Here is a 25,149-nt window from a genome sequence, read left to right as displayed (position 1 = left end):
CATGAAAACAGGCCTAAGGCGGCATGGAGACTGCTCAGATACCCACCAGTATTTGCCTCTCTAACTTGTATTACAGATTCTCTTCATTTCATGGCTGTTTCTCATGTGCTAGCCACACTAAATAAGCAAACAGCTTCACTTCTCCTGCTGGAGTCCATCTCCTTGCTAATACAACCTATTTGCTGCTTCACCTTTTTTTTACTGGAGCTGTACACCAGACCGGTGGTTTCAATTATTTGTCCATAACGATCCCCAAATTCTTTTCCCGATCAGCTTGTTGGATGGCTGTTCCATTTAGCACATAGTCCCTAGCTCGATCCCAACTTATTTTCCAGTTATCTATATTGAACGGCATTTGTCACCTCAATTATCCAAATTCTTTGGAATCCGGCCCTGCTGTTCCTCATTATAAGCCCGAATCTTGTGACGTTCTAGGCACCCTACTCCTGTCAAAGCCAACAGCCACCGAGGAGACGCAGAGTCGCATCAGATATGGCTCAACTGTTTTGCCTCCAGTTTCTCTATTATCTTTTTTTTTTTTTTTTGAAGTCTTGCTTCCAATGCTGTCTTCCAAACCATTTCTATAAACAGACAGAATAAAGATACTAGAAACAACCCTGGAAGGGGAGGAGGTCACTTTGCGAGTGTTTACTCACCAAATAAACTGGTTATGACCAGTCCTACAATTCTGGAAGGCGCGATATCTTTCACAAGAGATTTGAGAACCTCCTTCTCACGCGTCAGTGTGACTGGCAGCACACTTGGTGAGGAGACAGCCAGATCTGAGCTAAGCTGAAACAAAGACTGAATGACTGAGGCATCTCAACCGTATGCCCAAGTGCTTGCAGCACAAGATAAACAGAACGCTCAAGCTACAGCCATTTGCACGGTCTTTAGTCTTCTAAACTATTCCCTCAATCATTGACCAACAGCCTTGGATAGTAACAGTGTTGAAATCAGGCCCCTGACCTACATGCCTGGTTGTTTACACATCTTTTTACCTTCCTCGTCGCTGCTGTCAGACTGAAGTGGTTTAATTCGCTTCCTCTTTTTCTTTACATTTTCGGGACCTCTTTCTTCCTCATCATCCGACTTGTCCACCCTCTCCATTTTACTGCCACGGAAAGAAAAAAGGAACGAACATGTGTTATCCCTTGCACGCGCACGAAAGCGTCAGGCACATTTAGACAATCGCATTCCTGACAGAAGTACTGCTAGCAAGGAAATCACATACCTCTGTACCTCTTAAAAACGTAGCATCACGTACGCTGAAGTATACTCACTATACCATCAGGCATAGGCGCATGCGCATTTTCAAGCCTCTCATCCTTACCCATATCCACTTCTCCAAAACAAGGAGGATTTCTTTAGCCCCTCTGCAGTTCAACAGTTTGCCCAGTACCTCACCTAGCTTGGCCACAGCAACCTGGCAAGAGCGCATTTCTGATCTTGTCTCTATAGCTCAGGTTCCCAAACACCAAATGTCCCCAGCAGCATCGCTCAGAAGCTCTTTTCACAGACTGCTTGCCACTGACTGACTATGAGGTAGTGTCTCAGAATCCTGGAGCCATTTTTAAAGACTACTGGAAAAATAAAATAGCTTCTTTCTTTTTAATGTTGGCGAGACATGTCAGACTAACAAGCCTGGAGGCTAAAGGCCCACGTATCCTCATAGAGCTGGTACAGCCCAAGCGGCCTTCCCAACACCACACTGCCAACATGCAGTTTCCAGGCCCTTGGCTTTTTGAATAAGACTATCAATAAGAAGACCAGTTAGCACTAGCTGCGATGGTGGGCTGGGCGGTGCGCTTACCCATTTAGTTAGAAACCGATTGAGACCACCAATTAATTACTCATAGGCCACCAGAGAGCCATCAGACTGTAATGATTTTTTGTCTCTGTCAGTTTGGGTTGGATTAAACACAAAGGGCTGAACTTAAAATTTACTTGGAGTCTCAGCCCAAAGTAAACCGGCGGCATTGAAAGCAGCAGTACATTAGCTATGGAAATCAACAAGCAGAACTTTGTGTGCTGGAAGCTGTGTACATATAAGCTTGGGAATATACTACCTTCCCTGCAGTACAGGTGCTCCTGCCAGCCCCCACAGATTGCCTGCGGGGTCTACGCTAAGTCTGCTCACAGCGGGAGGTTGTCTCATGGAAAGCCACCCCCTCCCACCGAAGACTACCTGGACCGCGTCCCTTCCCATCTGCAATGGCACAAATGGCCCCGAGGCACCTACAGCCCTACATGGAAAAGAAATATTAGGAAAGAATTCCAAGAGAGATAATTTTAGCCAGGTTTAATGCAACTTAGTAGCTGGAAGCAGGAGGTGAGCCAGCATTGTATGACCAGCCATGCAGGCCATCGACAAGCGGGTTAACAGACTACAGGGACCCTGAATGGCATGGCCCACCTTTTTTTGTCCTTTTGTTGAATTCTAGAAGACTCTGTTTTCTTCCCAGGCTTCTCTACTTCAGTATTAGGGGATGACTCTGGTTCTGCTACAGGAACCGAAGGCTTCACTACTTTCTCCTCCTTTGGCTGCTCAGGCACAGAGTTGACTTTGAGTTTATCTGTGAATAAACCATTAAAAAAGAACAAGCGCTGGGCATTCAGCATGAACGACACCTTACAAAGGAGTTGGCTAAACAAAACACTCTGCACCAAGAATACAGAAAACACTACAGGTGATACATAAAAGCATTAAGGGATCTAGATTGACCAGGCTGTCTCATACGTGAAAAAAGGGCATGCTTAAATTTCTAGCCGATTTACCAGTTTGGTTCTGTTCCTGACGGCACAGCCCAAGCACACTGCAAGCTGAGCGTGCTGCAGCCGTTAAACTCTGCAGAAGAGGGCTAGGAGGCAGTGGCAGCCTTTACAGTCACCAGGACCAAAGGCACCACAGAAGGGTTGGGAGCCCCTCTTCTAGCCAGCCCCCTTGGCATAACACCACAGCCATCTTTACGGTCAGTTTATCCCTTCTAAATTAAGAGTTTTCGTCAAGCACAAAAGTGGCCAGAAACAGGAGAATCGGGACTGATGAAAAGCAAGGGAAGGTGCGTGCAGTCTCCATCCTGCATAACGTTAGAGCCCAGGATTAGCATTTTCAGTGATGTAGTGGCTTCTCGTCCCGCCCCAACCCCAATGCGATCGAGAATCAGCCCCTTTTGCCTACACAGCACCACATACAAGGACAATTCTGCTTCAAAAGGCTTAATCTGGTACCGGAGAAGAGAGAGCAGGTGGGAGTGGACAGCAAAATATATTTATCAACCTGATAGGTGGTGCTGTTAGCACACTACCACCTAAGTACAGTCTGTGAGCTTCATTCAGCAGCTTCGCACACACACATCCCCCACCAGAAGAGAGGAGCAGACAAGTTGGAAGCTTGTATCATCCCAAGCAGAAGATGCCAGAGCAAAGAAAAAGTATTCAACAATGAGATCAACTACATTGTCAATAGGAACAGGGGCTGCCGAGAGGGCTAGAAGACTTCATGCCAACGCCTTTCTCACACTGCTTGGAAAACAGGCTGGCTGCTTCACTGAGCAAGGGGAAGCATGTCGTACGTAAGAGCTTGAATGACAGCTCTCTTATTTATGATCAACAGCAGAGAGCCAAAGGACCCAATTATTGTTCACTCAGGACTTGCTGGCAATGGTGAAATCTTTGAAGCCAGGAGAGATGTACAACATGTAGGGAATAAATCCTACTCCTGGAATCACCCTGTCTCTTCTATACACATAATCATTTCCAGTTCTGCTCGGTTTGCTCCTTCCCTACGGCCACCTCACGACTTTCCTTGACTCAGCAGAGAAATGAACCCCATTGGAAACCGGGGAAGTGCATCCACAAAGCTTTCTCCATCACCGCTGGGTTATCTTTACCACTCAACTTCAACTTCGTGGGTTTTCGGCGTATGAACTTTGGTCTAGGGCTCTTCTCAGATCTTACGAATTTTACTCGAGTTAATTGCGCTAACCGTGCTTAGGCTTGCGCAGCGTAGGCCGAAAGCGGCCTCAGCTCCCTCGGTCTCATCAAAACAGCAACTCAAAGATGCCCAACCGTGCTGTGCCTCGTGCGTTCAGCGCTGGAGCTGGACCCTGCAAACTCTGACAGATGTCTGTTCGAAAGTGAACGTTGCTCTTTACTCTCTCCCGCTAACTCTTCTTGGAGTCCGCTTGTACTCAGTATTATAAGGGCATCTTTGAAGAAAGTCCTACAGTCCTTTTCCAATGTCTATTTAAAAACTTCAGTATGTTTTCTTTAGGCTTGGACAATTTACGTCAGAAGGGACCTCCAGAGGCCACCTACTCCCAACCTCTGCCCAAAGGGGAAGGCCACCCCTCATTTTTACCCTCCAATTATTAGCTCTTCAGTTTTTCAGTAGAGAAATTAACCCTAAATCTAACTATAGACTCCACAGTGATTTGCGATGAAAAGCAAGCATCATTAACACGCCCTGCATAACAGGTTTTGGCAAACATTTTCCCAATAGCTCATCTTCCAGCCAGAAGGACTCACTTGAAATCAGATTTCTTCAGCACTAAAAATCCTTCCTGGGTTAGTCTGTACAAATATGTCATTTTAATTGATCTCCATCCAGCAAGCTTTTTGTCCGAAAAATTCCACTTACAACTTCTAATTTTTGCGTTAAGAGCTGCATACAAAAACATTAACCCCTGAGTCCAAAGGAGCAAAATAGTATGGAAAACTATAAGAAAAGAGGGGATATAAAGAAAATCCAACAAGTCTAGCAGGGTGGGAAGGAAGAGTTCTGCTCCTGTCTCTCTATGCCTCCCATCACAGCTGTATAACCAGACGCCTGATATCACTGATTTTTTTTAATTGCTATTTAGCTTAAAAAAAAAAAAAAAAAAAAAAAAGAGAGAGATTTCCAATATCCCTCAGGATTTTTATTTTTTTTAAACTAGAGCAGGCTGGTCCCTGACCACAATGGTTTCTGAAAACAGATGCATGTTATAAAGCACTTACTCATGGCAGCTTTTCCAAAGAAGTTGTTCATTATGTTGCCCTTTGCTGGTGGTTTGCTGCTTACTGCAGACACCTAGAAGCAAACAGAGGAGTAACCACAGGAATTATTCATGCAACACAGCCCTCGACATGCATAGTACTGCTTCTGGACAAGCATAATAAATAGGTATAATTTGTTGAGTATTAGATTTCAGTATCTGTTTAGGAGGATATGCAGATATTAGATATGACATGCATCAAAGGGTCGAGAGTAAGTTATTTACGACGCCTTAGCTAGGCCTTCAAACCTAACTTGGGTCACATTCCTATCTGATGGCTGACAGTGTTACTGAAATAAGTGGTTGGGACTTGGGTCAGTTCCCAGTAAAGAACTGTTCTTTTTGCAAACTATCAGTGCCTCAATTCACAGTAACCGACAGAGGAAAGAACCCAGATTGGCCAAACCATGAAGAATTTATCCAGCTACTCTGGCACATATGCTGTTCTGCTGAGCTGTTTGCAAAAAATATCACTGTTCGATTCCATTAATATAGCCACCACCAAAGTGAAAAAAATCACACACACACAAAAAAAACCCACCTAAGGAAGCTTGGCCTCCTAATCCCATTTATCTGCATGCAAAAAAAGGCAACTAGACACTAATGTTCCCAAAACACTGACACACGCATATTTCACCAGTTCTAAATTCCCAATAAAAATCAGAAAAATGAACCAAAATATACTCAGCGGTTATAAAAAAGCCAAACCATATGCAGGGAACATTACCATTTTAATACCCATTTACTGGCCACATTGCTTTAAAAGCAATTATACGAATTAAAATTAAAATGTAAACCTATCCTGCAAAAAAAACAGCAGTTGAGAAGATAAACAATTTAGTCTTGCACAGGTCAAGCTCTGAAACTTCCCTCACGGACCAAGTTTAAACACCTTGATACTTTTAAGAGCTAGACTTCTCACATTTCACTGATTGCTCAAAACAAATCCTTTTAAGCACAATGGAGAGAGCAAGATCCCCAACCGGTGTATATATTGGCGTAACTGCAGACAACGGAACAATTGTCTCAATAATGCAGCTATGCTGGTTTATACTCGCTGGAGATCTGCCTCCAGGAGGAATGTCAAAGCGTCAACGTTATGGCAAATATACTTTTGTGGAGAGATCAAGAGTGTGGCACAATATATTTTTGCTCAGGATGACCGACAGAAGGCACATCTGTGCTATACAGTTAAATACTTACAGAACAGTGGCTGCGCATTCCCAGGGGACAACAAAGTTAGCACTAGAAGCAGCGGACAAGACTGCACTACGGCTGTTTCAGGTTATTTAAGTTGAGTAAGAGGGAAGCTAGAATCATGGAATCATTTCAGTTGGAAAAGACCCTTAAGATGATCGAGTCCAACCGTTAACCCAGCACTGCCAAGGCCACCACTAAACCATGGCCCCAAGCCCCACATCTCCCCGGCTTTTAAATCCCCCCAGGGATGGGGACTCAGCCCCTGCCCGGGGCAGCCTGGGCCAGGCCCTGACAGCCCTTTGGGGGAAGAAGTTTTTCCCCATACCCAACCCAACCCTGCCCTGGCGCAGCTTGAGGCCGTTCCCTCTCGTCCCAGCGCTTGTTCCTGGGGAGCAGAGACCGACCCCCCCGGCTCCAGCCTCCTTTCAGGCCGTTGCAGAGAGCGAGGAGGGCTCCCCTCAGCCTCCTCTTCTCCAGGCTGAGCCCCCCCAGCTCCCCCAGCCGCTCCTCCCCAGCCTTGTGCTCCAGCCCCTGCCCCAGCCTCGCTGCCCTGCTCTGGCCACGCTCCAGCCCCTCCATGGCCGCCTTGGGGTGCGGGGCCCAGCGCTGAGCACAGCATTCGAGGGGCGGCCTCACCAGTGCCCAGCGCAGGGGCACCATCCCTGCCCTGCTCCTGCTGGCCACACTGGTCCTGATAGAAGAGCGGTTCATGAAAACTCTGAACCCAGAGGGCTGCCAAAGGGTCTGAGGTAACTTACACCTGGGGCCTCCTTAGCCTCTGCTTTAGTTTCTTTATTTGTGTCCTGGGGTTTGGAAGCGGCTTTCGCTGCAAACATTCCCATGATCCCTTTAGGCTGCTGCGAGGGCTGTTTAGCAGTCGATGGACCATGGCCGTTGACCACAGGTACGCTGACAGTGTTCATGTCGCTTTGTGCCTGGGAACCAGCCTGCAGAGACGTCTGCGCTTGAGAAACTTCGGCCGGCGTCCTGGGGACCGCAGCTGCACAGTGAATGGCGCTAAACCTGTGTGACGGAGTGAAAAATTTAATTAGCCTTCTAACTTCTTATTTTTCACCTCGGTTTCCTCTCTGGTAGCGCCTTGCTTCTCTGGTCCTGTGTTCTCCTGTTATGGGAAAAAGAGCAATTTAATTTGTGCATGGGACAAGAAAGAAAGGCTGGCACAGAACGAGGGAGATGGAGACCTCTACTGAAAAGATCAGCCGAACCTGCCAGCGAGAGCCGGAGCATTCAAATGCTAAACAAGCTCTTCAGATTTCATGGGGGGAAAAGCCCATCTCCACACCCAGGGTGGAGATGGAACAGACTGCATTTTATTCCTAAACGGGTTACGCTCCCTAAAGTTTGCAGCATAAATTGTATGGCTGTCTGATGATCTGAAACGTTTACAACTTTCAGATGCTTTGACAGAGTCCACTACTGCTGCAACAAGCAGCCACAATCGTACCGGCCAGGTAAGTAAATCACAACTGAGGCTAAACTACTTAAACGGCTCAAGATATCCATGACATTCAGACTTAACTATATAAAGTCATTTCCATGTAATCACTAGTAGACAGAGACACATCTCAGCTTGTAACAGTCTGAAACGTGATTGTTTGGGGATACGGAGATACAACAACGAAGTGATGTGCTCACAGTTACAATACAATTCCCTGACAGTCAGGAATAGCAGCACCCAAAAATAACTGAACTCTGCTCCCCACTGTGCCTATCACAGGAGAGGCTTTCCAGATTTCCTACAGAAATGCCACAAAAGAGCACAGACTCACGCCTTCCAATCCACTGAATTACACAGCGTATTTTTATTTGCATAAGAAATAAACCAGTCTTCTGCCAACTAATTTCTGTGCCTCAGCATTAGTGGCTCACAGGCACAGTCCGCTTCTACTCCGATCAGGAACTGCAACGTATTAACAAAACAACACCGTCTCTACAGCATTTCTCGGCTGCAGCAGCAACCTCTTGACATTCAAACCTTTAAAGGAAGGAAAGAAGACACTGAAGAAAAATATTCCTGCTTTCCTTTATACTTTCAATCTGTTTTCAACATGGTCAACAGCGCTGTCTGAACAGCCTTCACTCCTACTCCGCACAACCCGTAAGCAACACCACCAACCCTTCAGATCACAAATAATGTTTTATCGTCAACAGTTACATTGACTGTGCAGCAAGCACATCTAAACCTCACGCATTCCAGGCGCTTGGGAAGTTAGCTTGCCTTAATGCTGCTGTGTGGCTATAGCTTATGGGATCGATCCCAAATTCACTAAATAATTCACTGAAAAAATAAGCAATGTTTGGACTATGCTCTGCAAGCAAGGAGCTGCTTCCGCTTGGAAAGCTGACATGAGCAACATGCCTTAAATCTAGTTAGTTATACGAGTATAACATCCAGCCACCTCCACCGGCCTCACAGCATAACAGGTCCCATGCAAACACAGAAGAGAATAAAGATCCTTGCCTCAGAGCTTATGAGATATATGGACTGACAGGGAAGGATAAGAAGCCAGTAGGTTCTGTTTGCTATAAACATGCACATAGTTAAACCTCTGTCTTCTACGGGTACTGCAGGCATTTTGCCCCAAGCGTAAGAGACAACTCATGTAGCTGACAAGGCAGAGGGAACATGGTCAGCCTGAATTCAGTCAGCCAGGTCACAAATGAAGAAGCTGAGGTTTTTTTAGCTTGGTTGGGAAATTCTGCTCCAAAGCCAGGCAGGTATTTAAGCAGAAGCTTCAGAAAGCCATTTCAGAATCTGAATTGTCTAAACCTTCCGGATGCCCAAGCCTGAAAGGCAGACTCCTCTAAGACACAAGTATCGTCGCGCAGGGGTGCCCGAGAGTCAGCAGACTGGAACAAGGCAACTGCAGCCAAACCTACGGCACGCGTCCTCGTTGAAGCAGGGCCTTCTAGCACCTACCACAGTACCGACATTCACATTCGACACACACAGCTTCTAGGACTTTATTCTCTCAGCCACTCTCGTCAACGTTTTGAAGACAGCCATGTTTCTACTTTCAAATTCTATACTCTTTCTATGACACAACATTCAGGCATCCCCCTTCTAAACCACATCCGTCATGGCACTGTACGTACTGATTGCACCAAGCTGAGGCTGTCGGGGTGGAAACAACATATAAACGAAAAGCCACAGCTGCCAGGCACGGTTCAGGAGGAGAGACAACGAACCCTGGAGGCTGAAGTCCCTCTGAATTCCAGGACAACCTCTCTCTACTTCAACCACGAAGGGCGCTTGTGCTGCTCGGTCTGTTTTGTATGCTTCCCCGACACCCCAGGCTCTCGCCTTACATATGGAGAATGCGTTCTGGTAAGACATCTTCAGAGAGGTGGACGAGTCCAGTGGATGCAAACACGGTCTCGCAAACCAGAAGGCAAACTCCCGTTAGCGCCTTGCTGAGCGCATCACTCGTGTTTTTGTAAGTCTGTTTCAATTTACTCTTCCTGACTGAGAACTGGATAAAAATGGTCACGAGGAAGCGTGGCCTGGAAATGAGAAAAAGGTTTCTAGCCATCAGAGAAGAACGGTACTGCAACAGTCTGCCTGTTGGAGTAACAGAGCAAGTGAACCAACTGTAAGCTGGAAACAGCTCGGTTTACAAAACAACCATACAATGCGCTGTCTGGGGACTGGTCTGGCGTGACTTAGAAGATATCTTTTTCTAGCTTTCTAAAACTCCAGGCATATCTGGTAACCACGGACTTCTGCTTAAGTGCACTATGTAGCAACACCTCATCAGTCTCAAATCACACAGCTTAAGAAGAAAAACCAAGGCGCAACTCACTTGCTGCAGTTGTGCAGGTTTGTTTTGACAATATCGTAGTCTGTGTTGTAGAGCGGCCCGCTGTCCTTGAGCAAGGCTTTCTGAATGCTGTAGACGTGCACGCTCGCAATCGTGGCTAGTTTAGACTTCATTGCTGGGGAGAAAAAAAGAGAGAGTCCTCTGTTAGCACAGCCTTTACAGAATCAGGTGGCAACTTTAAGTATCAGGCTCTACCAAGGATGGAGAAAGACTTGACAGCAAGGACCTGAATACAAAACTGTGTCCTTGTCCCTTCTGCCAATACTCGCTAATTGTGAATTCAAGGTAACAGACTCCACGAGCCTGTCAAACACGTTTTCCATTGTACACACTTGGTTCTCACACAACGGAATTAAGAGCAATCTCTCTGTGTTTACCTTCAAATTATCTGGTGTTTGGGATCCAGAATATCTGTATGACTGCCTAAAGCTAAGGAAGAAGATAGATGGTCATAATTCTACCCTGCTGGAGCTGCTCTCTGCCAGTAAGGTAGCGTCCACCGTATCAACTAGCGTCACAGCGCCTTCTCTAGTAGTCTGCTGGAATCAAGGTTTTGCCTCTTCTATGCTATTTAGACTGTTACCCGCTTAAGGCAAGGGCTGGTTTTTAGGAATTCTTTGTTCATTGCTTATATTGTTCTTTCCACGCAGTCCCGGTCTGAGACAGCGCTTCTAGGCACTATAAAAATACACACAGTAATCATTTCTTGGGGCCAGTCCTGATGGCAGCCTTACTCCCATCACAAATCTCAGCCTCTTCCAAATGTAAGTCATACCTCTGGCCTGTCTTCTAATACAAAAAAAACACAAACAACCCTTTCCTCCACAGCAAAACAGAATATTACGCAGCACACATAACGCAACAAACATGACAGACAGCAGTTGCACGGCTTGACAATCTACTCGCCTGATAAAGACAACTTTAACTAGAAATCCACTTCAGACCTCACAAAGGAAAATAAGGCAAGTCTTTCAAACAAAGTTAGATCATCAGCACGGATATTTAAGGTCACAAATGCCACAGTACGTTCTTGAATGCCAAAGATGTTATTTGAAAACAACGAAGAGCCTGCAGCTGTGTTTCAATTGCTACGGATCAGACCTCACCAGCAGGACCAGACCTGGAAAGGCGGTAAGACGACTGGCAGGGCAGGGAGAACAGTTGGAGGAAGCAGTGTTATAGCGGTGGGTTTTTCCACCTTTTACCATGAAAGCAAATACTCCAGACAAAAGTGAGAACGTTCTTGTGGGACATTTAACTAACACCCACGTCACTCAGGGCAAACAAAGACTGCAATTGCATTTAACCAATAACTAGAATTATCTGCTTCAGCATCCTTGGGAGCCTGAAGGCTCATAATTGTTCTAAAACACTGCGAGACACTGCTGTACGCTACTCGGATACTGTTGCCTTTAAGGAGGAGCTGCCTGTCAGCGGCAGGGAGGTGGAAAAGAATCACTGACTAAAATGTTCACCGTTAAAAAAAAAAAAAAAAATCAGATCCAAGTCAAAAGTCTGAAGTTACACAGCTGTTGGCTCAGATACTCAAAATTCTGAGAAAAAGCTAGTACAAGAAGTACACACCTGAACCCAGCAGCCTGACTGGGCATTTACGTGCAGATGGCAAGTTCTGAGCTTTACTCACTTCGCTGTTCTTTCAAAGAAAAAAGTTAAAACCACATAATTTTCACGATCTGCTTACCTTCGAGTTTATCCTCTCTCACTACTGCAACCTTGTGGCACTGTAAAAAAATAAATAAATTGCAACCTTAGAATTTAAAAAGATCTCTTGTACAGAAGACTGGTATTTTCAGTTATCTATTGAATAAGAAAGTCTATCGATTAGAGGTGCAGCTTTATAGCTGCAAAGAACACTGCCAATGCCTTTGAACAGTCATCAGCCACTAGTTTTTAAAGCTCTGTCTTCCTACTTTTGTAAGAGACTGTTTCACAGATCACTACAGCCCCCTGCCCCCCATTCCTGACACTGGGAGATGAGACACAGATGAAACAAGAACTAAACAACTGCGCAGCACGGCGGAGAAAAGCAAAATAATGCAGCTGAGGACCCAACTGCTAGAAATCCGCCGCGCTAGCCCGCATCACCCATGTACGTTTAGATTGCCAGTAAACTCTAACGTAGCAATCTGTAGCTCTGAGACGGCACCAGAGAAGCAGAACACCGTGAGAAATTAAGCATTAATTTAAAAGCCAGAAATGAACGTTTCTGGAAATGTGCTTTACAGCCAGTCTTCGAGGACCATACCTGCTCTGTGACATTTAACAGGCTGCAGTTAACACAGAGAGTATCCAAAGCGACAGACTGGACAAAATCCAACCATTAATGGTGTGTTTAACTGATACCACAGGCTCGCCAGCAAAAGAGTAAGAGGTAAGAAAATGTAGGCAACCTGAAATGGTAAAGAAAGATTGAGAGTCTCGGTCCCTCGCTGAGGCGGATAAAAGGTTGCAAGTAAAGAGTGGGCCGTGTTTAAGACACGATGAGAATTACTTGTGGCTGATTTCTATCCAGATCTCCCTTCCAAGGAGTCTTGCTGTTGAATCCACAGCCTTGTGGCTACACCTACCGACAGCAGGCAGTAGTGCAGGGTTACCAGTGAGCACAGGGTTGCATCTAAGCACTCCCATCCCTTTCCTACCCAAAATTGAGTTGTGCCAGGTAAAACCCACCAGCTACTCCAGTGCCTGCACGTCTTTTGGAGGTATCTTCCAGAGCTGACCTCTGCCCCCACCCGCTCCAGCTACCCCTCAGACACCTGGTACGAGGAACTTTATACTCCTCCTGTGCGGCCTTCCCAACCCTGAGCATCGCTTCATCTCTGCCCCTAACAACTTACCGCACCTGCAGGTCACCTGCCCGAGCAGGCACTGCTATTGCACTATTCAAAAATAAGATATTTAAAAACAAACAAACAAAAAAGTGCCCTTTGTACGTTTACCTTCGTAGATCTTTCTTGGTTTATAAATAAATAAACTGCTAAGACAGAGTTTAAAAACAATTGTCTATATCCTATGTCAGAATTCACTTCTTTGTTTTAAATACATTATGGCAAACTTTAAAATATTACAATTTGTTGACAAATCTCTCACTAATTCTAGTGAGCCAAGAGATGCTACCTTATTTTTTCCAATAGAAATTGGGGGAAAACCTATTAAGCTCAGGCTATAAATGTGACACTATCTGGACAGCTTTAAATAAATATATTCTGTTGTACAGAATTAATGCAATAACTAATTACCTTCAATTTCAGGGTAATTTGGAGATGTAAAGAGAATATTCTATGCACGTGAACCAGTTTATTATTTAGGAAAATCAAAAAAGGTTTGTGTTTTTTTTTTTTTTTTTTCCAATCTACAAAGAAAAGCCAGGACACCCGGAGATGTACAAATTCTAAATGAGGAGTGTGGATTGTACTGTAAGAGATATTTGGGTATCTAAAGATATGAATAGACACCTAGTGGAATGTCAAAGGCATTTAGTGTTTGGCTATTAAATTCTTTTGACAGCAAAGAGAAACAGGCACTCAATTTGCTCATCTTCTTTCAAAAACCCCTGGGGTACCTGTCTGAAATTTTATATGACATTCTTGAAAATGTGACGAGGAGCAATGAGAAAAAATAAATACATTAACTACAAGCAATGATTCCTTTCCTTAATAAGTCAATGCATTTTAAATACAAAATACTGTTAATAAGTTTATGTTTCTGTTGTATATCAGGATAAAAAAGTTGCTTTGTTTAAGAAGAGAACTTCAACTATTTATTATTCTATTTATCATTTGTTATTATTCTGTTCTAACTGAATTCCAAGCTCCATCCAAACACTGCTCTCCACTCCACAGCAGCTCCTGGGAAGTGGGTTCGCTGATCTCACAAGGGCCCCTCCAGACTGCTCCAGAAAATCTGCTGTCCAACAGCAGTGACAGGATTGAGAGATGACCGGTAACAGGATTGCAGTTAATTAAATAAAAGCCCCGGTGCATTATTCAGCACTGTATTACCAAATCATGACCAACTGATCTTTCCTCCCCATCGTTTGTATGCTGGGGCAGAGATAGCGTCTTGTTTTGTACGTGTGCACGCTGTGCCTGTTACTGGAAAAAGAGAGCAAGTTCAGCTTTTGACCCAAAGATTACAAAACAAGATGGAAGACACAAGAACAAAGAGCTCACAGACACCTTTGAGAAATAAAACACTCACAACGCGCCCATTCTGGATGAGGTTTCCTGCTACTAAGTAGGTGACGTGAAGCTGAGCTCCTGAATTCTCCTTTCGTTTCCTCTCTACGTAATCATACAGCATCCTGCACAAAAGAAACCAGTGTTAATCACCTAGAACGGAAAGTGCCTGTCACCGCCCCTTCCATGAAGCTTACAGAACAAGAGCAAAGCCAGCCTGACATGGAAACATTTCACATAAGCACAGTTATTTTAACCAGGATTAAATTAATCTTACTGAGACACCTTTCTCCTCCACCACTTTGAAGAATCTCAGTCCAACAACTACATAAACCAAAGGTGCAACGAATGCAAGCTTTAATAGTTGGTTGCAGATGGTCTCACGTCCCTCGGGCAGCTTGTTCCAAAGGCTCCCCTCGAGAAGGCTGTTTCCCTTGCTACAACCCAGCCCTCTGAAACACCTGACAGAGGAACCGATGACTTTCAGTACGCGATCTCGTTGCCAGGTGTATCTATACAATCCCACTTACATCCACTGACACAGTGATCAGAAACGGGAGGAAAGAGCATGATTAGTGATGACAAGATTGAGCTGGGACTCAAGCTTTCAGCTCCCACGTATATCACTGATTTATGACGAGCGTCCCACGGAACTGGGCAGAGACACTACCGCACACTCCGCACTAGCTGGTAAAAACACTTGAAGATCCTCATTGCCACAGAGACAGACTGCAATTACTGTGCTGCCACAGCCAGCAAACTCACTAAAATAATTCACTCGTGTTATCAGGCACTTCTCCAGCTTCTAGGAGAGAGTTTTAAGCACAAAGATGCCACAGGAGTTTTCCATCTCCAGGCTGCTTTCAGGGGAATGAGAAGGTGCCTCCATTTCACCTGGGCCATCTTCTCCACAGCAAAAAAGTTCTCTGGCTCCTTCTAGTTTACTGTATGACCAGAACCGTTCCCAGCAGAGCTCTCCAGTCAGGTCTACACCATCACTGAAGCACACTCAGATTTATGCATCATCTAAACGGTTCACACACAGGCAGAGGAAAGAGACCAAACAATCTCTTCATTACATTAGATGCCCGAGTTGATATTCTAGTAGTTTGGACAAGACAGGTGAAGCTGGGCTCAGTACATTCCAGCTGAGTACGCAGCAAATGCCCCTTTAGGTCCAAGCTATAGCCAGAAACAGGGAGAGAAAATATTTGTATTATGGGACTTGACACTCTTACGCAACCTCCAAATCTTACGCTTAACTTTACCTTGCTGTGTAGCAACAGCCCCAGAATCCTTGGGAGCTCGTTCTTAGGATATTTAAAAGGCTACAGTAATTTTTATTCTTCAAAATACACTAAGACAAGGTTACGCATTTATACTAAGTTTGGAGAAGCAAAAATATCTGGCAACACAGCTGACTTCCCCACCCTTCAAACATTTACCATCAAGCCTGGTAATTAGATATTAATAACGCATCATGCGCTACGCAGCAGGGCGATCAGAGCGGACGAGCGTTTGCCATACGCATGAGCTGCTCTGCATTTTCCTGACTCTGCTCCCAGCAATATCCAGGGATAACGTACGGCATCCTAAGCTGGGATATGCAGCGGCAGATTCTCCCAAAGGCATAGCTCTGTTTGCTGGACTAGAGCCAAGTTCAGAAAACACATCCGTATTTCAGGATGAAAAGAGCTACATCCATTTCTGCAGTAATAACAGGCTAAACCATCTATTCTGACCTAAGTATTTATGATACAAAGCGGCATAAGGCGTCCAGCTGAGCACTGCTCTCTAAAGCACAACTCCCATCAAGTCAAGGCAAGATCTGCCTACAGGAGGAGTGAGGCATGTTGAAGAACATAACCTGAGAAGACATGCAGGATTTTTCAATATTTCCAGAGAGATAATTTTAATACACTAACCACAATCACGAAAACGGTAATTAACAAGGCTTTGCCACAAAACATTTGTGGGATGCACTAATACCTACTGTTTAGCCTGGTTGACGTGAACTCCCAGAGTATAGCTTAGCCATTTGTATGTCACCTGTAGAAGAAAAAAAAAAACTTTAGTAAGAAAACCTCGGTCTCTTGACTTAAACCCCCCATCCTTTGCTTGTTTCACGGGTAAGTCAAACTCTTTAGACCCCCTCCAAGAAACCCCCAGCAAAACCTGTTGGAAGTGAGAGCACATAGATGCCCAACCACCTGTGCTTTAATAATTAGATCGAATCCCTAAAACCTGAACAAACTACCCACCCTAAAAGGTGTGGTTTTGTGAATGCCTTCTTGGAAGGCCATCACATAAATAAAAGCCATTCAAAACACCCGCACTGCTTAGCTTCACAACAGAGAGAAAAAAATTAAACAGTACAATTTTTAATTGTGAGAAGCTCTTATTGTTCTCCCAAACAACTCCTGAGGATTTATCGGATTTCTGCCACCCTCGCCTGTCACCACCACAACTCTGACAGCGCAGCGTGCTAAACCTCGGGAGGCTGCAGCTCTAAACCCTGCCCTGCCGCTGGTTTGCTATATTATTCAGGCAAGGCACGTCTTTTATACCTGTTTCTCCTCCCATTCTGCCTTTTTAAACTAATCCTCCGGCTAGGGCTTCTCCTGTCTCAAATACAACAGTTAAATTAAATTGTTATTAGTCTAGCAGCTTACTGAAATAAACTATAATGACATAAGCAGTTCATGTTAATGCAACTGCTTTGACAGACGAGATGCACCAACTTTATTTTCCAGGCAAAAAAATCTTTATTTTGAAAGAAACACAGAAGCGCACGCTTACCGTTTTTCTGAATTGTCCTAAAAAAAGGCAAGACCTCAAGAGACTACGGACAATAAGTAGTAACTTTACTTTTAAGCTGAACTAGTGGTCCAGACTGCCTCAACCTTGCATGGAAAAAAACATGGTTTCGTACACTTCTGTCATTTATAGCTTGAGGTAAAACACTGCTGTCACTACAGTGCTTTTTTTTTTTTTTTTTTTGAAAAGCAGCTCACCTACTAGGGCGCATAAGGAATTTGGGGAGAGCGGCTTTTCCTGTGACATAAATGATGGCATTACCAATTCCCTTCAGAGACATTAAATTAATTTAAAGTCAAAGGGGGATAAAAAAATCCCGCCAAGAAAGGCATCTCCTGCCCGGCTGGATGGAAAGCCCACGTTAACTCTACGCCGTGACCTGTGGAAAAGCGACCGCGTAGGTCCCCAAAGGGGAGCAAAAGGGGAGCAAACAGGGCTGAGGGGGAAGGCGGCTACAGCTGCCGAGGCCTCCTTCCTCCCGGCCTGCCGGGGGGGTGCGGGGCACCCACGCGTGTCCCGCAGGTGGGTGCCACGGGGGGCCCAGCCTCGCCTTCCGACTGCCAACGGAAAGCGGCTGCTCCCTGCGGGTTTGGGCTGTTTGAACCGAAAATGGAGGCGGAGGAAGGGGGGGGGCTGCAGCGGTGTGGCCCCAGGTGCTGACACGGTGCCAGGCCGTGGCACTGCACCCCCCTCCCTCCAGTCTGCAGCACCCCCGGAGCTGGGTTTGGCGCTCAGCCTGAGGGGGGTTCCCCAAATATGAAGGCTGACCCCCCCCCCCAACGGGAGCCACGCTGTGGGGGGGTCGCTCCCTCCTGAGGGGGTCGCGCAACGGCGGCGGCCTCCTGCACCCCCCGCCCCGCCGGCAGCACTCACGATGCGGTTCTGGTCCGTGACGAACTCGTCGATGTTCTCGAGGTAAAGCTCGTCCTCCATGGCGGGGCGGAGAGGGCCGCGGAGGCCGCGGGCGGGAGCAGCCGTTCCCGCCCAGCTCAGGGCCGCGGCCGCCAGCCCGCCGCCATGGCAACCCGCCCAGCTGCGGGGGGCCGCGACGGCGGCCGCGCGGGGACAAAAAGGCCGCGCGGTGCGCCCGGCGCCGCGCGGTCCCTGCGCCCGCCCGCTCCCTGACGGACCCGCGCTGCGCCGGGCTGAGGGGAGCGCCGTGGGCGCCGTGGGCGCCGGGCTGTAGTGAAGCCTTCGGCACCCTTCCCACAGCGTCCTCCTGGAGAAACCGGCTGCTCAGGGCTGGGACGGGCGTACGCTTCGCTGGGCGGCGGGGTCCAAACAGCGGTGGTGAAGGGAGTCACATCCAGTTGGCGGCCGGTCACCAGTGGTGTCCCCAGGGCTCGGTGCTGGGGCCGGTCCTGTTCAACATCTTCATCGCTGATCGGGACGAGGGGATGGGGGGCACCCTCAGCCAGTTTGCAGGGGACACCCAGTCGGGCGGGAGCGTTGATCTGCTGGGGGGCAGGAGGCTCTGCAGAGGGCCCTGGCCAGGCCGGGGCGATGGGCCCAGGCCCCGGGGTGAGGGTCAGCAAGGCTCAGGGCCGGGTCCTGCCCTGGGGGCACAGCAACCCCAGGCACCGCTGCAGGCGTGGGGAGGAGCGGCTGGGAGCTGCCCGGCGGGAAAGGGCCTGGGGGTGCTGGTCGACAGCCGCTGGACATGAGCCAGCAGGGTGCCCAGGTGGCCAAGAGGGCCACTGGCACCCTGGCTTGGATCAGGACCGGTGTGGCCAGCAGGAGCAGGGCAGGGATGGTGCCCCTGCGCTGGGCACTGGTGAGGCCGCCCCTCGAATGCTGTGCTCAGCGCTGGGCCCCGCACCCCAAGGCGGCCATGGAGGGGCTGGAGCGTGGCCAGAGCAGGGCAGCGAGGCTGGGGCAGGGGCTGGAGCACAAGGCTGGGGAGGAGCGGCTGGGGGAGCTGGGGGGGCTCAGCCTGGAGAAGAGGAGGCTGAGGGGAGCCCTCCTCGCTCTCTGCAACGGCCTGAAAGGAGGCTGGAGCCGGGGGGGTCGGTCTCTGCTCCCCAGGAACAAGCGATGGGACGAGAGGGAACGGCCTCAAGCTGCGCCAGGGCAGGGTTGGGGTGGGTATGGGGAAAAACTTCTTCCCCCAAAGGGCTGTCAGGGCCTGGCCCAGGCTGCCCAGGGCAGGGGCTGAGTCCCCATCCCTGGGGGGATTTAAAAGCCGGGGAGATGTGGTGCTTGGGGCCATGGTTTAGTGGTGGCCTTGGCAGCGCTGGGTTAACGGTTGGACTCGATGGTCTTAAGGGTCTTTTCCAACCTTAACGATTCCATGATTCTATGATTCACAGACGCACGACCCCGCGCCGTCCTCTCACGGACCCACGGCTCTGCGCTGTCCCTCAGGGACCCATGCCATCCCCTCACACATATTCGTGCTGTCCCCCCACAGACCCATGGCCCCATGCCAGAGCCTCACACGTCCCCACGCCGTCCCGTCGCAGACCTGCAGCCTTCCCGCCACCCCGCTGCTCCTCACCTCCATCGGCCCCGCCGTGGGCTGTCCCAGCACCTCGTCCCTGACATCCAGGGCAGGACGAGCCATGGCACAGAGCAAGGGAGGGTAAACCACCCACTTGTTGGGAATCGCCAATTTTCCCTTTTTCCGATTTTCCTTTTATTTTCAGCCCTGCCTGATCCTCACTGGAATGGCGGAGGCAAACCAGGCATTGCAGTCTTGCCACTCCCTCCCCCAAATAAATGCTGCTGTTGTTAAAAGGCAGGGTGAGGTGTTATTTAAAACCATTCTTACTGTTGGTTCAACTGTCCCCATATTTCCACTGGTGACCACTGCCAGCACTGCTCACAGCACCAGCTAAATATTACTCCATGCTTTCTTTTTTAAGATAAATAGCAAACGCTGGAACACAAGATTCCCAATCTTTAATTCCCAATCCCATCCCATTTGCATGCTGTTTTTAATACAACTTCACAGTAAGCTGAGGACTTCATTGATATATCTATATTGTTTTCTAAATACTTCTCCATGATAAAGTTAATTTAAAATCTGATCAAATCTATGAGGAGGTTTTGAGGTTGGTTTGTTTTTTTTCCTTTCAGTGTGGATTATACTACTTTTTATTTGTCGTGTTTCTTATTTACCTGTCCTGGCTGGTTTATAGCTTGGTCCCACGCGGGGGCTGGCTGGGTCGGAGAGATTGCTGCTGCTGGGAGAGGGATGTCTGGCATCCCCCACCCTCCCTGGACCTCATCGACCCAAATCCCTCTGTCTCCTGCACATTTATCAGCTCGTTTTCGCTCAGTGAATTGCTTTTTGCCATATACCATCTAGTTAGGTTAGCAAAGTCTTGCCTACAAATTGGGCCTACGATTTAAATGCTCAGGAATAGTCTATAACGTATGAAACGACCCTGGATCGACTCCAGAGACCTCTCCCTTCACTGGGAAAATAAAGCTGTTCTGGCAGGGAGCTGTTCCCCTGGCACTGCATGCAGATGGCTTGCTTCGTTTTACTGACAGTTAGGTAAAAGCAACACAAAAGAAATAAGTTCTTAGCATCTCCCACCGCCACAACATCCGTTCCTGCGGGGGAGAACTGATGCATGTTTCCTCTGCCCTCGGCGTTTACAGGTGGGCCGCGGTGCTGGGCTGAAAAATGTGCTTTTCGGGTCAGAAGCGAGTTCCTCTGACAAGGAGATCACTGAAACATTACCTTTATGAGCACTAGGTCTTTTCCTGATTTATATATTGTCTCTAGGAGTACTGGCTTTGGGAAACTGGGAGGTCCATACGGAGTGCCACAGCTTACGGGACTGAACGTCGGGAGAATTTCAAATGAAATTTGGGTGCGTGAGACGAACGCGTTCTGTGTTGGTACTGAGAGCTGCAACAGAGGGGAAGCAGAGAGACAGATTCTGCTGGTTTGCAAGAAAAGATCACAAAATTAGCCTTAACATCGTGAAGGAGTAATCTTCTTCTAGGTGCCCGAGGTCGTGACACCAGCCTTAACGTCAGTGATGCTGCAAAGTATTAATTAGCAAGTGCTGAGCAAGAGCCTTTCACGCCATGAAGTCAGAGGTTTTCCTTCTGATTTCCAAAGGAGCAGGAGAAAGGTCAAAATCATTACCCACATACTGCTCTTCGTTACGAAAAGGCAATGATTTTTTGCAGATTCTGGGACTTGGTGGTTATTCTTGTCGCTAGTGCGAGCCGTCTCCAGTTCTGCCCAGAGCGGATAAAGAGTCGGTATGCAATTTCATCTCGTGAATCAAGTCCTTGGGCAAGCATGTTCCTATCCAACAGTGCTTGAAACACGGCAGCTGACAAAGAAAGAAATAAAAATTTCAACCTGTGAGCAAAGCATGGAGCAGTTTCATATTAATGCCCTTTTACATTGTTCTTACAGTTAAAGGGAAAAGAAACGGTGACGTGACGTGCCCACAGCCAAAACCACCAGCAGAAACTGAGCCCGAGCACTGACAATAACGGTTGTTTCACCGGTGCTTTCAAAAAACAGAAAAGAATGGGCAGAGCCTCTGGAAATTTATTATATATAGTAGCTGGCAAGCATCTGCCCGAGGAGTTTGAGTGAAAGGAGTTCTGCTGAAGTCCTAATTAATGCCGTGTGAGGGGGATTTCCTTGAGCAACCAACGCCGAAGGGAGACCAGGGAGGTAGAGATCCCAGGGTCAAAGCACAGCGAGTTGAATCTGTCCAAACCTCAGCCAGGTACGGGCACCCATTTCCTTGTGGAGCTCATCAAATCCTTTGGAGGCTTCTGAAGATCCAGCTTTGGGGCAGAAGTGTGGGATTTCAGTTGCGACATGGGAGTCGTAAGACAGATACATAAGGAGATACAGAGCCTGACCCTCCTCCTTTCTGCCGCCAAGACAAATCACAAATAACAAATAACCAGGTAGAATTAGCGGGGACTTTTCAGTAGGAGACCTGTGTGACGGGTGAGTTATGGTTAAGGAAGGAGTCAAGGCGATGACTCCGTCCTTAACTATACAAAACTATACAAAATGGATAGCCATGGAAGACTTGGGATCAAACACCATCAGAAAAACAGTGGGAATTAGAATCATAGAATCATTTAGATTGGAAAAGACCTTTAAGATCATTGAGTCCAACCATTAACCCAACACAATTAATTTGCTTCTAGGCTTGCAAGGGCCAGAATCAGTCCAGGCAAATCCATTAACTAGAATAAAAATTAATATTATAGGAGACAACAGCATTTGAGACAGATGCATATGTTTGCATGGCTTAATCATCTTTTCTGTGTTCTTTTCCATGTGTGTTCACCATAAAAAAAATCTTGAATGAGGCAGCAATAAGGCCGACAAGGGAGAGGCATCTGAGAAACTCCTAAGGTAAGTTTGCAGGTGGAAGAAGGAAACATGAGCAGGAACGCATCTCTGACAACCGGCGGAGAACAGCAGCGGGACTGCCGCCAGCCGGGCGCTGTCGATCGTAGGCAGCCCCGTCACTCCTGGCACCGCCGACAGCGCTGACTGCTGTCTCCACTAGCGACGGGGAGAGTTTTAGACACCCAGCGTATGTGGAGACGCCTAAATTTAAGTGTCTTCACCTGGAGCTGGTTCCCAGTCCACTCACGTGTTTTGTGGTGCGTCACCGTGCCGCATGCCTTCACGAAGAGAAACGCTGCGTTGTTAATGGCATGAGCAGATAGGTTTGCTTTTATACCTTGTGCGGTCTTTTGTCCCCAGATTTTTTGTACTTTTGTATTAAGAGTCCCTTCTCAAAAAATAAAAACGTGAGGTATAAGCACTATAGTAGAAAAAGGCACATGTAACCAACTGGGAATGGATCAGCCAGAAGAATATAATCGCTGCTTCCACCGAGTACACGTTGCCACGTCTAAACAAAGGTGACTGACGTGAACGTCCTGCAAAGCATCGTGACAAATTTCCCGTGTTCGGTCACATTAGTAGCTGGCATTTCTGACTTCAGGTTATGAACCTCTCGTAACATCATGCCCATGTCTCATTCCGAGCATGTTCTGGGGGCTGTTTGCGTGGGAAGGCTGATGGAATAGTTCCCCTATGGATTCCTGTTCTTGATGTCTTTTATTTCAAGATAATTAGTGTGCCTCAGCATGGAGTATTTGACATTTATTCAATAGTAGGATGGGCACAGAAGGAGCTGTGGGAGAACAGCTTGTTTTCTAGCAGCTATGCGGATGTGTTTCCACAAGCAGCCAGGCTATTAAAGAAGATAAACAAGAGGAACCGCTAGGAAATAATGAAAATCCTCTGAAGAATGGCTACTGATAAAGCAGAGATGAGGATGAGCAGGAAAGCATCGCCCCGAGGACAGGGCAGTGCACAGCTACAACATCCCGGGGACAAGCAGGCAAGGAGATATCGGGAGCAAACTCTTCGGCGTCAGCTCAGCTGTGTCACGCACTGCGCCCAGGGGCAGAAAACAGGGCCACTCCTTCCCTCCTCCCTATCTCATACCCTAGTCGAAGAAAGTAGTAAGAAAATTTAAGCTACCCCTTGCAATGCAAGATCTGAGCTCTGAGAATAGGCTGAAGATGGGCTCTTTGATGTCTCCGACCATCTTTACTTTACTGCTAGGGAGATTCCACTCCGAAAAAAGGCTGGTTAATAGATTTGGGGGAAAATAACCCGTAACAGAGTTGAGAAGTGGCGGCAAGAAACAGCAATTCTGAATAAGACCCACTAGAGCCGTGAGAGGGGTCCTCTCCTTAACAGAGCTTGCAAATGGCCAAACGACGACAGCTGATGCGGTCTGCGAAGGCACCGACCTCCTGTCGAGGCGTGGGCACCGCGTTGCCAAAGCCACCTCCTCCCGTGCAGTTCCCTTCCGAAGTCAGCAGATGACAGCTGGACACCGCGCTCGCCTGGCAGCCCTGGGGCTGCTCGCCGCCAGCCCGGGCGATGAAGCTCCGCTGCCGTCGCTGGGAACGGCGAGAGACCTCCGGGAGCCTTCAGCTTACGCAAACCAGAGCTTCTGCTGCTCTTCCCTACCTGCTTCCCGCCGCCCACCGTCTCCCCCTTACCGCCAGCACGAGTGTTTGTGCAGCCGTGCTGCCAGCTGGGTCAGGAAAACCAACTTAGGTTAAAATGAACGTTTTCCTGCGCTACTTTTAGTCTGGATCAACCCCCCCCAAACCAGCTCGACCCTGTCACACAAACGCTGCTGCGGGGGAGCGGCAGGGCGGTGGCACTGCTGTGTCTGACAGCGCGCAGGCTTCTGCCAGTTTAAAGTGTTGATGGAGTGGTGGCATGAATCACAGAATCATGTGAATAATGGAATAAGAAGTAGTGAAAATGTTTCGCCTTCCAAATAACTGCAGGACTGGTAGCTGGTGCTTGCAGGACGTGATTGATGCTGATGTCATAGAATCACAGAATCACAGAATCGTTAAGGTTGGAAAAGACCCTTCAGATCATCGAGTCCAACCGTTAACCCAGCGCTGCCAAGGCCACCACTAAACCATGGCCCCAAGCCCCACATCTCCCCGGCTTTTAAATCCCCCCAGGGATGGGGACTCAGCCCCTGCCCTGGGCAGCCTGGGCCAGGCCCTGACAGCCCTTTGCGGGAAGAAGTTTTTCCCCATACCCAACCCAACCCTGCCCTGGCGCAGCTTGAGGCCGTTCCCTCTCGTCCCAGCGCTTGTTCCTGGGGAGCAGAGACCGACCCCCCCGGCTCCAGCCTCCTTTCAGGCCGTTGCAGAGAGCGATGAGGGCTCCCCTCAGCCTCCTCTTCTCCAGGCTGAGCCCCCCCAGCCCCCCCAGCCGCTCCTCCCCAGCCTTGTGCTCCAGCCCCTGCCCCAGCCTCGCTGCCCTGCTCTGGCCACGCTCCAGCCCCTCCATGGCCGCCTTGGGGTGCGGGGCCCAGCGCTGAGCACAGCATTCGAGGGGCGGCCTCACCAGTGCCCAGCGCAGGGGCACCATCACCTCCCTGCTCCTGCTGGCCACACCGGTCCTGACACAAGCCAGGGTGCCACTGGCCCTCTTGGCCACCTGGGCACCCTGCTGGCTCATGTCCAGCGGCTGTCGACCAGCACCCCCAGGCCCTT

At 48.2% G+C, this 25,149-nt stretch overlaps 1 protein-coding gene across 2 annotated transcripts in view; it reads right to left on the bottom strand.

The window, feature by feature from the left end:
• Nucleotides 1-18,113, bottom strand: part of POLD3 (DNA polymerase delta 3, accessory subunit) — a 30,709-nt gene extending 12,596 nt beyond the window's left edge. For both annotated transcript variants that reach the window (XM_082337896.1, XM_082337897.1), the window contains exons 1-9: nucleotides 17,971-18,113; nucleotides 16,274-16,329; nucleotides 14,303-14,405; nucleotides 11,784-11,823; nucleotides 10,064-10,196; nucleotides 6,998-7,262; nucleotides 5,002-5,074; nucleotides 2,417-2,576; nucleotides 1,002-1,114 (exon numbers count right to left, since the gene is read on the bottom strand). In XM_082337896.1, the coding sequence (XP_082194022.1) occupies nucleotides 1,002-1,114; nucleotides 2,417-2,576; nucleotides 5,002-5,074; nucleotides 6,998-7,262; nucleotides 10,064-10,196; nucleotides 11,784-11,823; nucleotides 14,303-14,405; nucleotides 16,274-16,329; nucleotides 17,971-18,030 (1,003 nt within the window). In that variant the 5' untranslated portion in view covers nucleotides 18,031-18,113. The remainder of the gene's footprint in view (nucleotides 1-1,001; nucleotides 1,115-2,416; nucleotides 2,577-5,001; nucleotides 5,075-6,997; nucleotides 7,263-10,063; nucleotides 10,197-11,783; nucleotides 11,824-14,302; nucleotides 14,406-16,273; nucleotides 16,330-17,970) is intronic.
• Nucleotides 18,114-25,149: the final 7,036 nt, after the last annotated feature.

This window comes from Platalea leucorodia, assembly GCF_965183815.1.
Source record: "Platalea leucorodia genome assembly, chromosome: 2".
Lineage (NCBI taxonomy): Eukaryota > Metazoa > Chordata > Aves > Pelecaniformes > Threskiornithidae > Platalea > Platalea leucorodia.
The sequence above is the reverse complement of the archived record's forward strand: the minus strand, read 5'-3'. Positions and strand labels throughout refer to the sequence as shown.